The sequence below is a fragment of the Vipera ursinii genome, assembly GCF_947247035.1.
Source record: "Vipera ursinii genome assembly, chromosome: 1".
In the NCBI taxonomy this organism is placed as follows: domain Eukaryota; kingdom Metazoa; phylum Chordata; class Lepidosauria; order Squamata; family Viperidae; genus Vipera; species Vipera ursinii.
In genome coordinates, this window is record NC_139512.1 from 342,699,099 (window position 1) to 342,713,212 (window position 14,114).

Genomic DNA, 14,114 nt, shown 5'->3' on the forward strand with positions numbered 1-14,114 from the left:
TCAAACAATCATACAGTCTGTAGTGTGCATAGATTTGCAAAACAATGGGATAAAGGAATATTCCTGAACAGTGCATGTTATCTCAGCTTGCAGAGCTTGGATTCATTGAATGAGTTTACCAGAAATGTATATATTGCAGAATACACAGTCTCATGCTACATAACTAAGCATTTCACGATGAATAAACTAAATTATTAATGTATCTTAAATAGAAAACTGTCTTTAGATAGATTTTTTTACTCCAAAAGCATTTTATTAAAATAAATTTGATAAAAATATAAAAAGTCTGATTTAAATAAAAAATCCAATTTAAATAAAATCTTTTTTATTTTTTTTTAAAAAGATAATTGATTATTATCCACCCTGGTAGTATGATATGATTACTAAAAAGACAAAGGCAAGTTAAATTGCACCAACAGAGATATAGTTTCCTAATCATGCAAATAAATAATTCCATTTTATGCTCCATTAGCCGTATGCAACCTTCTGTATTATGCTCATTTGTGTCCATAGTACTAATAATAATTCAAACTAGTGATCAGAGGACTGGAAACTAAATTGTACAGTAAGAGATTGAGCCTATTCAGTTTATTTCTAGCTTTGAGAAAATAGGGTTAAAAGGGATATGATAGCTTGAATAGTCCATGATCTCTTCTCTAACATTCCAAGTGCAAAACATGGAATATAAGCATTAATGTATAGGCAGGCAGATTCCTATTTAACATTTAAATTTTTTTAACAATAAGAAGAGGAGTACGTTCTTGTATGTAACCCTTGATGTTACACTGAACGTTATGATGTTACATTGAGCTTGAATGTAGTAACCATCCAGTAGACCCCCAAACCTTTTTTCTCCAGCGGTGTCCCATACGTTAAATGTAATTGGGCCTCTATTAGTGTGGAACACAGAGGATGAACTTCAGTTCTCAAAGCAGCTAAATACTTTTCCTCAAATTCACCAGTCAAGTGGCATTTCACAAATGTTGTTTTACCAGTAACACCATCACCAAACAAAACTTAAACTGCATTTGGGGTTCTGCTTATGGTGTGGCCATGCTGCATTTCTAAATAAATGCAAGAAAGGAAAGAGAGCTGTGCTTGGGCACCCCCCTGCCCATGGGGGGCATATAAGTAAGAGTAAATTATTTATTGAGACAGAGGAAGTATCCCTTTTTCAGGATACATTCAAGCAGAGGCTGCATAGCCATCTGTGTGGAGTGTTTTACTCCTGCACTGAGTAGGAGTTGAATTTGATTGCCTAAATAGTCCAACTTTATGATTATTATACAAATAGGATTATAAAGGAAATGGTAAGGCAAAAAACAGATCAAACTGCTGCAAAGATTATTTGGGGGCATCCATCTCTGGTATTTCATGTGTTAAAATAGTTCTCAAATGCTTAAAACAGGGACAGTGGTAACCAGTCAATAAAAACAATTAATTCTCTTTTCAGCACCTGCGTTTGTCCTTAAATGAAAATGGTCAGTGCCATGTCCAACATCTTTGGTTCCAGAGTATTTTTGATATGCTGCGGCATTTTCATATGCATCCCATCCCACTGGAGTCAGGTGGTTCTGCTGACATAACCCTCCGCAGCTATGTAATGGCCCAGAGCACTTTGCCGGGTGAGTCAAGTTCTCATACTTGCAGTTTTATCTTGTAATTGGGCAAAAGAAAGAATAAAAACTTCTCAAATACTTGAGGCTTATTTATATTCTTGTGTAAAAAATAAAAACTTGATCAGTGGATGGAAATAAAGGTTTTACTGAATTAAGAAATATTCAAAAGGAGTTACCCATTATTTGAAATTATTTCACAGCATGCATGCATACACACACCTATTTATATTCAGTATAGTATTCACTTTCAGGATAAAAAACATTATGCAAAATTCAGAAAAAAACTTGAAAAGTAACTGGCAAAAAAAGTTAATGCAGAACATAAGAGACAAAGAAACTAAACCTATATCATTCACTCTTTACTCTTTTAGTCCTTGCATACCATTGTTGCATCTTCTATGCTCATACACAATTTATATACATGTAGTCCTTGACTTAGGACCACAGTTGGAACTGGAATCTTGGTTGCTGAATGATGCAGTCATTAAGCACGTCATCAAAAGCCCAGACTCATTTTTGCAATCATTTTTATTAAGTGAATCACATGGTGGTTAAGCAAATCTGGCTTCCCCAATTGAAATTGCTTGATGAAAATAACCAGATTTGGGACCAGAAGGGTCACAAGCCACAACTACATGACTGCAGGAAGCTGAAACTGATCATAAATGTGAGCTGATTGCCAAATGCCATATTGCAATTACGTGCAATTTCTCTTGTCATTTCTCCTTTGTAATGAAAACCATAATTGCCTTCTTTCAATCATCAGGGACAGATGCAGTTTTCACATATGTATTAAACGAGTCATGTAATTACTTTGTAAGCAGACTACATCCATATTTTAACATTTTTATAGTTAAGATCAACACGCTGTGATAACTCCTTGGTTGGTTTACTGTAACATACTCTCTGTGGGATTGCCTTTGGAGATAATGTGGAAACTGCAGCTGATAGAGAATGGGGCTTTCTGACTCCTGGTGAAACAACTCTTCCATTGCAGAATATGCTAACTTGAAGGTCATTGCATTGGTTGTTAGTTATTTTCTAGGCCTGGTTCAAACTACTGATTACCACCTATAAAACCCTGTACATTACAGTATAGTATCAGAGTATATCAGGGCATGATGGCTCAGCAGTTAAAGACACTGAGCTTGTCAGATGGAAAGTTGACAGCCCAGATTCGAGATCCAAGCAATGCATGATGGGGTGAGCTCCCATTACTTGCCCAACCTCCTGCCCCCCTAGTAATTCAAAAGCATGCAAATGCAAGTAGGTAAATAGGTACCACTTCGGTGGGTAGGTAACAGTGTTCTGTGCACCTCAGTGTATAGTTATGTTAGCCACATGATCAAGGAAGTGTCTTCAGACGATGCTGGCTCCGTCAGCAAAGAAATGGAGATCAACACCGCCTCCTTAGAGTCGGATACGATTGGACAGAGGAAACCTTTACCTTTATATCAGGCACCAGTTTGCCAGGATTAATTCTGCCCGTCCAACATCTGCAGCCAGCTAAGGCATGAAGTACAGTGTGGATGGATAGGCAGCAGGCATGTTTGGCAGCTTCATCACTTGACATCCTTTGGCAGCTTCCTTGTCTGAATTTTGCAAGGCTCTTATAGCTCTACTGCTCCACAGTGTGCATTACATTATGGGCACCTAAGGCCATCTATTTATTGTATTGTTGATTATTTTCTTTGTGTTTTGTATGTGGCTGGCATGACTACCTTCCCATGCTATTCACTATTCACATTTGCATGCTTTTGAACTGCTAGGTTGGCAGGAGCTGGGGCAGGAACAGGAACTCACTCTGTTGTAGTACTTAGGTCTTGAATTGCCAGATTTCCAGTTGACAGCCCAACATCTTAACTGCTAGGCCACCGTGCTCTTTATAATGGTATAAATAAACAAATTCCATCCACTTTTAATAAGTCCCTCCTCCCCTCATTTTTCCAACTTTAGCCAATTTAAAAACTAATTTTAATTTGTTTTACTACAAATAGTGGCAAAAGGGAAGTTGATAGGCATTAAAAGCCTTGATAAGTAATTTTGCATACTACAGCATAATAAACTACTGAAACTCAAAACACAATGGCAATTTATCCCAAATTTAATGAACTTGATTATTGTTTTGTATTTCATTGGTATTTAATTCTATTTTACTTTTTATTAGCATCTAATTCAAATGTATTATTTCATTTGTAGTTTTAATATTATAATGAAATCCGACTGTAGATGCAAAGAAACAGTAGCATTCATTTTTAATATAGCATCCTTTATTTACTTGAATTTTTGCCAGCAAGTAATTGTGTTCTTGTTTAAAGAATGCTAGTGCACTTAAATTTAAGTTGAATTTATATTAAACTTGATATTAGATTATTGAGTTTAAGAAGTAGGGAATTTATTGAGTCCTGTGTAAATAAATTAATTCAAGGTGACATTAGAAAAGGAACCATAATACCGGTATCAAAACTAATAGAAATAAATGAAACACGAATGAAGGCAAATATATGTGTCCCGGTGACCGACCCAAATTTGATCTCGCATAAATGAAACAATTCATATGAAAATGTAGCAGCTTGTAAATGTTGGGAAAGTATGTAGTAGTTGGAAAATTCATATAACAGAAAAGCTGGTGTTTTGACTAGACTCATTAGCCTTTTTCTTCTTCCATTCAGAGCTCACCCCATCTCCAGCAGTGGCTTCCCAGCAGCCTGCTTGCAGAAATGATCTCCAGTCTCAACATTACTTTTCCAGCTTTGTTCCAGTCACTTTCCAGCCAGCATCTCCATCAGAGGGCACGACTTCTTCCTCTTCTTCCTCAGCCAGCCATTCACTTTACCATAGGATGGAAGGAACTCTGAATGCCCGAAGCCGAAGTAACAGCACAGAGCGGTTGTTTGACTCGGCTGCTGTTGGCACAGAAGATTACCATGAAAGCGAAGGTTCACGCAACAGAACCAGAGCAGTTGAAAACCAATATTCTTTCTACTGACTTTGCTGATTGAGTGGTTTTCAGTGCATCCCTCTCATTTTGGAGAAAAGAATTGACAAGCTTGTTGAGGTCTTCATCTCCTTATTGACTACTTCTGTATTGCGTTTATTATTGCTTTTCTCCAGGCCTGTGAATATGTGTACAATACCTTCTTGCATTCTTTCATAATAGAAAGATAGTCTTTCCTATTCCCAAGGAGGTACAGTGCTACAAAACTTCAGAGTGAAACACAATCTTTCTCTTTTACTTAACTTTTTTGGGTCCAGGACCACAATCCAGAATTATGGAGAAAAATCTACATCTGCATGAAGTCAGGTTATTTCACTTGTTTATTACTATTTAGGCTACCTGATTTGGATGAAATCAGAAAATTAGAATCATGAAATCATGATTTAAAGTGAACTGAAGCTGGGCACTTGTAGCTAATTGTTGCTAAGACTTCATATTGCCCCATAATCAGCAATGTCAAGGTGTGTACTTTGAGGCCAATGCTGGAATGACTAGCAAAAGTGATTTTCTTGTATACATCCTGTAAATTGTTTGCTTTGTTCATTTTTTAACTGTACACTCACTCCATATTTTACATTTTTGCAAACAAAATGTTAAGTGTCTGGAATGCAGTTATTTAGATTGCATACATAGGAAGCTGCCTAACCTGCTGTAAGAACACAGGTCCATTCTAGGTCAAGGGTATATGCAAAGTAACACCTTTCCAAAAATCAGCACTACTATTGCCTTCCAGGGTTGATGGACAACAGTTAATATCTTGATTCCACTTCAGATAGTTTACTGTTCTTATTTTGCATTACTGTACTTCACAAGACATGTCACAATTCTTTTTCCACCAAACTAATTCCAATTAATATTGATTGGTAGAAAGAGGATCTGAAGGCTTCTATTTCTGCAATTGGTTTAGATGTTATTTCTGGACAAATAACAGTCTATTAAAGGATCACAGATCAAAGCCACATGTTGCTTACAGTTGTTTATAAGTTTCTGTTTGCTGATAACAATCTAGCATTTGCATTAAATATGATTTACAAGAATGAATGTTCATTATAATCATATTGAAAATGGGCAGCTTCTCTTTTGTGGCATGCAACTTCCCTTTAGTAAATCCTCTCTGTAGCTTTTGAAAGCATTTAGTTCCATCTTAATTTGAATAACTTTCATTATTGTATTTTCCATGTGATTTGGAAAAAAAGCAATGTTAGTAAGTGCATAATACTGCCTTTTAATTTTAGTGTGGCATTATCATTCGTTCCTCAATGACATGGCAATTGTTTCAATTAAAGAAGAATCCCTAAATATCTTTTGAACTGAAAAAAATCTGAGTTTACATGAAGAACTTTGAAATATATTCCTCAAAATAAGTAATGGCATGGAGCCCTGAAATTCTATGAAGCCATAGGAAAAAACCAATTTGATATTTTAGATACCTTGGAAACATCCGATGTATTCCATCACTTAATCTAACAAAATGAAATTTGCTTGTAACAAAGAGATGGAAAAATGTAGCTATTTTCCAATAAATCTGTATTTGGCTATTTTACAGAATTTTCCTGATTGATTTACATGAAAATGATTACACAGTTCTGTATTAAGATAATATTTCCATGTCAAAGTCACTAAGGTACTAGAAGAGAAAGCTGAAAGGCAAAATCTAATATGCAGTAGGAGTTACTTTATAAAATATATATAAATCAGAAAACTTGAGTTGCAACATATAAATTGTGCAACCATTTGAATTGCAAAAGAATAGAAATTGGTAAAAGGGAATGAAATCACTGTGCTGCCCTAAGACTTGTGCTTAACACTGAAATTCTAATTATAGTACTCTATTATTCGATTCAGAACGCAACTAGTGCAATGTTGTCTATTTTGACTAAGCACTATATTCAACATGGTATATTTTTTGGACTGCAGACTAAGCCACTGTTAGTTCACAGATTTATGATTCAAGAGATACTGCCTGAGGCTGCCAAACCTAATTGCAAAGCTAGTAACTTTATGCCCTGAAAATGTATGTTGTGGGTTTTTGAATATTGGTTTAATACTACACACGCTCCCTGTGAGTTTCAGTTGTAAACGAGTTCCTGAGAATGGAGTTAACTATTTGGAGAAGTGAGTTTTATTGTTGGACCTGGCATGAAATCAGTGAGGGATGTTGGGAATTTTAATTCAATAACATCTGGAAGGCTACAGGTTCTGCAACTTTGGCCTAAAATAAACCAAATTTATTTGATTTTTGACACTACTGTATTTCTTAGTCTTTGCCTTCATAGGAAAATTTGGAAAAATGATTTGCTAAAAGCAGTTGGAATGTATAGATGGCTAAGTGTATGTCTCTTTAAAAAACTAATAGTTTCATGAACATCACAATACTGAAAAAATACTGTCATGATTTTTAGAGCAAAATCCATATTTTTCTCTCTATAAATGTATAAAATACTCATACATGGAATATGATATAACACAAGGGAAGTTTTTGAATGCAGACTTAATTTTCAGATTCTTTTTTAATTAAATATGTACTAAAAGAATCAATGGTTGCTAGATACCATGACTTCATAATTCATGTCATTTGTGTAATATCTCATGACAAATGATGTTATTGAGGCTTGTATCAATCACCTATGTTCTCCATAATGAATCATTTGGTGGTACTAACCAGGTAACAAAAAATGTTATGGATTTTAATTTTTTCTGTGCCAATTGAAAACAATGGGGGAAAGACCTCCAAAAGCTGCAAACTGAATGTTAATTTGTAAATACAATTTTTTAAAAACTGTGAAAAAGTTTTAATGTGCAGTAGAATAAATTTTATTTATAAACTTGCAAAGGATCTGGAAAAACAATGGTTCGGCTTTTTTCCTTTTGGATTGGGAGTTGGAAATAATGGCTTTAAACACATGCTTTAAAGATACAATTAAAAATGTAAATGGACATTACAGGACACACAGTAATCTTGGGAACTAATCCAGTAGTAGTAGGTAGGTAGGAACAAGAGAGGCAATGGTAAGGATGCGTTCATTGAGTATTGAGATCTGAAGAATATGTTGAAAAATGGTTACTTGAAAAATATAGTTTTACTATTTTGAAAAATTATTTGTAAAATTTAAATATTTTAAAAGTCTGATAAAGTTTTATTACATTCTTTTGAATTGTGAAGTCAAGTTTAATAACACTCATTCTCACACAGCATGTCTAATGGCAATGATGAAAGTGTGGTCCATAGTTTAGGCATAAATAGGTGAGTCAGATCCAAAACCTTATGCAGCACTATGCCAAGATTATTTGCTACTTGAAACAGGCCAAGATAATATCTGTGACTCACTAAGCCATAAAGCTAATCTGGCTCGGGACAGGGGGCATTCCTCTGTCCTAGTCCTATTAGACCTCTCGGCGGCTTTCGATACCATCGACCATGGTATCTTGCTGCGGCGTCTCAGGGGATTGGGAGTGGGAGGCACGGTTTTACAGTGGTTCTCCTATCTCCAGGGACGTTCGCAGTCGGTGTTGGCAGGAGGGCAGAGGTCGACCGCGAGGTCTCTCATTTGTGGAGTTCCTCAGGGGTCGGTCCTCTCACCTCTCCTCTTCAACATCTATATGAAACCGCTGGGTGAGATCATTCGTGGTTTTGGAGTTGGGTATCATCAGTATGCTGATGATACCCAGCTTTTCCTTTTGACCCCAAACCACCCCAGTGATGCCCTCAACGTGATGTCCCGTTGCCTGGAGGCGGTTCGGGTCTGGATGGGGAGGAACAGACTTCAACTCAACCCCGACAAGACCGAGTGGCTTTGCATACCTTCATCCCGGGTTTATTCGGACATTCCACCTCTCGCTATGGGGGGTGAACTATTACCCCCCGTAGATAGGGCTCGCAACTTGGGAGTCCTCCTAGATCAGGGGTGTCAAACTCAATTTCATTGAGGGCCGCATCAGCATTGCGGTTGCCCTCAGGGGGCCGGGTGGGTATGGCCAGGATGGGTGTGGCCTACTGGGTGGGCGTGGCTAGAGTGCGTATGGCCTACTGGGTGGGCGTGGCCAGCTCTACATGGTTCACATCAAGGGTGCCTATGGGGGCCCGGGCAGGAGTGGGACAGATCTGAGGGTCTCTGGCAGAAGGAGGGTCTCTGGGCCAGGGCCAAGGCAGTGGGGGCCGTTCCCTCACTGTTTCCAAGATGGCTTCACGGGCCACATGAAACCACTTCACGGGCCGGATCTGGCCCCCGGGCCTTGTGTTTGACATATCTGTCCTAGATTCACGGCTCACCCTGGAAGACCACATAGGAGCTGTGACTAGGGGGGCTTTCGCCCAGGTTCGCCTGGTGCGCCAGTTGCGGCCCTATCTAAGCCGGGATGATCTATGCACGGTCACTCATGCGCTCATAACCTCTCGACTAGACTACTGCAACGCTCTCTACATGGGGCTGCCCTTGAGGAGCACCCAGAAGCTCCAACTGGTACAGAATGCAGCCGCGAGAGTTGTGTTGGGAGTCTCCCGATACTCCCACGTTACACCTCTGCTCCGTGAGCTGCATTGGTTACCAGTTGCCTTCCAGGTGAGATTCAAGGTACTAGTAATGGTATTCAAAGCCCTACATGGCAGGGGTCCAGAGTACCTGAGGGAACACCTGCTGCCGGCATCGACTTCCCTCCGCCCTGTGCGTTCCCACAGAGAGGGCCTCCTCAGGGTGCCACCGGTCAGAGAATGTCGACTGGTGGCCCCCAGGGGGAGATCCTTCTCTGTGGGCGCCCCGGAGCTATGGAATCAGCTACCGGTTGAGCTCCGGACGGCGCCTGACCTTCGCTCCTTTCGCCGTGAGCTAAAAACATGCTTTTTTGAACAAGCTGGCCTGGCCTGATGAGGGGATTGGGGGGGGTTGCTATTGTTATTTTATTTGGTTTTAAAGATGTATTTTAGTAAGTGGGCATTTATTTAATCTTGTTTTAACTTTTGTAATTTGTATTTTTTATTCTTGCCCTGTTCACCGCCCTGAGTCCTTCGGGAGAAGGGCGGTATAGAAATAGTATTAAATAAATAAATAAATAAATAAATAATAAGCACATTTTGCAAATTAAACCTATATAACAGTAGGAAAGACTATTGTCCATTGGGAATATTGAGTAAACCATTATTTAATTTTGAGTAGCAAATTTGTGGGAACAAAATCTGTATCTCAATCATTAGCATCTGATTCTTTAAACTGGATGCTGTCCTTCATTGTAGTTGAGGATATCATGCTTGCTTGCAAATAACCAGGTCTGGTGACTATTTCTTGCCCCATTGAACTGGATGCTCAAATAAAGCATTAATGGCATCAATATGAATCAGAGTACACCAGTGTAATAATTTACACAATGCTTTATTAAGAAGTATGTACTATGCTTGTTGCCTGTCTCTTTACACATTAGCAATTGTTCAATCTATGATAAACAGTACTTCCTAGCTCAAAAAGAGGATGTGGCTCTGCACTTCATCCATCACTTGAAGTAGCTGCCTAATGATCAGGCAAGTCTCCAATAAACTGAAGAAAAATCATGAATTTTAAAAATAATATTACTGTGTTGATGTTTGTGGGCAACCACTTCACCAAAGAGAAAATGTTAATATATTGCAAAAGCAAACTCTAGTTCCTTCAAAAAGATATAAGGTAAGTAGTATTGGGAAATTTCATCTCAAAATCTGTTAGATAACAAACTCTGCCAAGGATTTATTCCAGAATTTTTCTTGTGTTGCTTACCATTTTCTCCTTTAGAAGATGGAATTATAAGAACATCAGGTATTCTTGACTTAACATTAACCAAAAAAGAAAAATTGACTAAAGGAATAGGAATGGAAATACGGTAATAGGAACACTGGGGAAAGATTAGTACTGTAGTGCTGGAATTCATGATTTTAAGAGAAACCAAAGCTGAGTGCAATTGAACATATATTCTGGACTTCAAGAAAGCAGATTTTCATAACTCATATCTTGGAGCATACGGTAAGAGAATCTAAAAGGAAAAGGAGCTCAGAATTAGGTTGGAATTTCTAAAAATAGGAAAAACCAATAGTATAATTGCAAACTCTTCCAAATAGAAGTGTTGGCACCTATTTTATCTCGTGTCTTCTCTGAAAAGTGTTCCATGAGGTGATGAATAGCAAATGATTAGAGGAATGTAAGAATGGCCTATGTTGAACTACAGTCCATGCCAATATCTAGAGGAATTCATAAATCAGTTGCTTTGCAACCACTGAAACATGTGGTGCTAATCGGATTTAAAGATAAATTGTGAAAAGCAAGTCTTGGTAAACTAATCACATATTTTTGATTAGGTAATTTTTGTAGTAGATTATGGAAATATTCCTGATATATCTTTAATAAAACATTTAACAAAATGCTGCATTATGATGCAATTAGTGATCTAGTAAATGAGTATATATTATTTTTAAAGATCATACTCAGAATTTTCATGAACACTTGTCTCATCACACCATAACGTGATATAGGTAGGGTCTGCCAGAGCTCACCCAGGGTCCAGTATTGCCTATTAATGAATTATATATGCAGATGGAGTAAATGCTAATCAAATTTGTAGATGAGGAAAATAAGGGAAACCAGTGATATGAATGAATGAATGAATGAACCTTTATTGTCAAAGTACAACCATGTATACATTGAGATTGGCTGAGCCTTCCTTCGTGCCCGTCCCCACAACTCACAGTGACAACAAACCATCTTGTTACACCCTGTGAGATAATTGCACAACACACAAGAGAACAGCAATAACAATTTTGAATATAATTGAATATATTTTCAGTTAGGACTCAGAAATCAAATTTGCTCAAGTATAAATTGGGAACACTGATAGAGCAACATTCACAAATAAGACAGCTGGAGTAATAGTTAATTGCAAATCAAATATGAATCAACATATTGATATGGCTACAGCAACAAAAGAAACTTCATTAGATAAAGCAGTTAGCAGGCAGAAAAATGGACAGAGAAGTGAAAAAAAGAGAATGTCTTATTTTCTGGGGCTATTCTATACTATTCTAGCTAATAGTATAAATTGGGAAAGTATATGCCTGGAGAGTTCAATTAACCATGAAATTGCACAGTGCTGAGAGCAAGGTTGGTGAAGTAGCCAGATATATTATAATCTGAGATTATTTCACTGCATAAAGTTTTACTTTCAGAATTTTTGAAAGGCACTCATGTAAGCCTTTGATTATTTATTTATAGAAAAGCAGAAGTGTGCCTTTGAAATATAAACTCCGGTTCCTAGCAAAGTAGACTTTATAGATACAGTAGTAAATTAAAACCCTAGTTTTATTTACTTGATTCTGACTGAAATATCATCAATGCAGAAAGAATTAAGAATTAAAAAGCAAACTTAGGTGAAAATATCTAAATTTATTCTGTATTAAATTAGTTATTTATGTATTTAAATATTCTAAATATAGAATATTTAAAATTTACTATTCGCAAAAAGAAAAATATCTTGTCTTCTGAAAAAAATGAACCGGCCTGGACTCCAACTGGGCTGAGCTGGAAGAACAAGACATGGTCAGTCTTGTCGACGTCATCTGGGAGGAATTTGATCCTGTGACTCCTAAGGAAGTGGACAGGATTATGAGGAGGTTGAGCTCCTCCACATGCTTACTGGACCCGTGCCCTTCCTGGCTGGCTTATGCAGCTCGAGAGGGGACACGAGGCTGGTTCCTGGCGGTCATCTCTGCTTCTCTGAGTGAGGGTCACTTCCCCACCACCTTGAAGGAGGCGGTGGTGAGACCTCTCCTCAAGAAGCCCACCTTGGACCCATCCTCATTGAATAACTTTCGTCCAGTCTCCAATCTTCGCTTCCTTGCGAAGGTTGTTGAGAGCGTGGTGGCGCACCAACTTCCTCAGATCCTGGATGAAGCGGTTTATCTAGACCCGTACCAATCGGGCTTCAGGCCGGGCTACAGCACGGAGACGGCATTGGTCGCTCTGATAAATGATCTCTGGAGAGCCCGGGACAGGGGCCATTCCTCTGTCCTAGTCTTATTAGACCTCTCGGCGGCTTTCGATACCATCGACCATGGTATCTTGCTGCGACGCCTCAGGGGACTGGGAGTGGGAGGCACGGTTCTGCATTGGTTCTCCTCCTTTCTCCAGGGTCGCTCGCAGTCGGTGCTGGCAGGGGGACAGAGGTCGACTCCGAGGGCTCTCGCTTGCGGAGTCCCTCAGGGGTCGGTCCTCTCGCCTCTCCTGTTCAACATCTACATGAAACCGCTGGGCGAGATCATTCGCAGCTTTGGAGTAGGGTACCATCAGTATGCTGATGACACCCAGCTTTTCATCTCAACTCCAAACAACATCAGTGATGCCCTCAACGTGATGTCCCGCTGCCTGAAAGCGGTCCGGGAATGGATGGGGAGGAACAGGCTTCAACTGAACCCAGACAAGACTGAATGGCTGTACTTACCGGCAAGCCAGAATACTCAGAACATCCCATCCCTTAACATCGGGGACAAGTTACTACCCCCTGTTGATAGGGCCCGCAACCTGGGTGTCCTTCTAGACTCGCAGCTCTCCCTGGAAGATCACATAGGAGCTGTGACCAAGGGGGTCTTCTCCCGGGTTCGACTAGTTCGCCAACTACGGCCTTATCTGGACCTGGATGCCTTACGTACAGTCACCCATGCCCTTGTGACCTCTCGCCTAGACTACTGTAACGCTCTCTACATGGGGCTGCCCTTGAGATCCACTTGGAAGCTTCAACTGGTGCAAAGTGCAGCGGCACGGACACTCTTGGGAGCCTCCCGATATTCCCATATCACACCTGTCCTCCGTGCGCTGCACTGGCTTCCAGTTGCCTTCCGTGTGAAGTTCAAGGTGCTAACAATGACATACAAAGCCCTACATGGCATGGGTCCGGACTACCTACGAGAGCACCTTCTGCCAATGTCAGCACCCCACCGTCCTGTGCGCTCCCACAGAGAGGGCCTCCTCAGGGTGCCACCGCTCAAGGAATGTCGGCTGGTGGCCCCCAGGGGGAGGGCATTCTCAGTGGGTGCGCCAGCCCTCTGGAACAGCTTGCCAACCGAAATCCGGATGGCCCCCGACCTCCGCACCTTCCGGCGCGACTTAAAAACTTACCTGTTCCAGCAGTCCGGCCTGGCCTGATAGCTCTAATTGGGGTCCCAGTTTGTTTTTACTATTGTTTTTTCACTATTGTTCAATCTGTATACCTACCTTATTCTGTACACCGCCCCGAGTCCCTCTGGAGAAGGGCGGTTTATAAAAACAAACAAACAAATAAATAAATAAATAAATAAATAAATAAAACCTACACAATTCCCTAAACTGTGAATATATTCTCTTACAAAAATGTACAACTTATAAAACTAAGCTAATCATTGCTTAATTCAGAATAATAGTAATTATAGTACTAGGAAGGTAAAAAACATTGTACAATTATCAGTGCACTATGAACACATTCACAACAACCCTTATTAAACTTTGTAAATT

General features: G+C 39.4%; 1 protein-coding gene across 1 annotated transcript in view; it reads left to right on the forward strand.

The window, feature by feature from the left end:
• SH2B2 (SH2B adaptor protein 2) overlaps positions 1 to 7,491 on the forward strand; it is a 71,343-nt gene extending 63,852 nt beyond the window's left edge. The window contains exons 9-10 of the mRNA XM_083350662.1: positions 1,454 to 1,625; positions 4,292 to 7,491. Coding sequence (XP_083206788.1) covers positions 1,454 to 1,625; positions 4,292 to 4,608 — 489 coding nt within the window. The 3' untranslated portion in view covers positions 4,609 to 7,491. The remainder of the gene's footprint in view (positions 1 to 1,453; positions 1,626 to 4,291) is intronic.
• Positions 7,492 to 14,114: the final 6,623 nt, after the last annotated feature.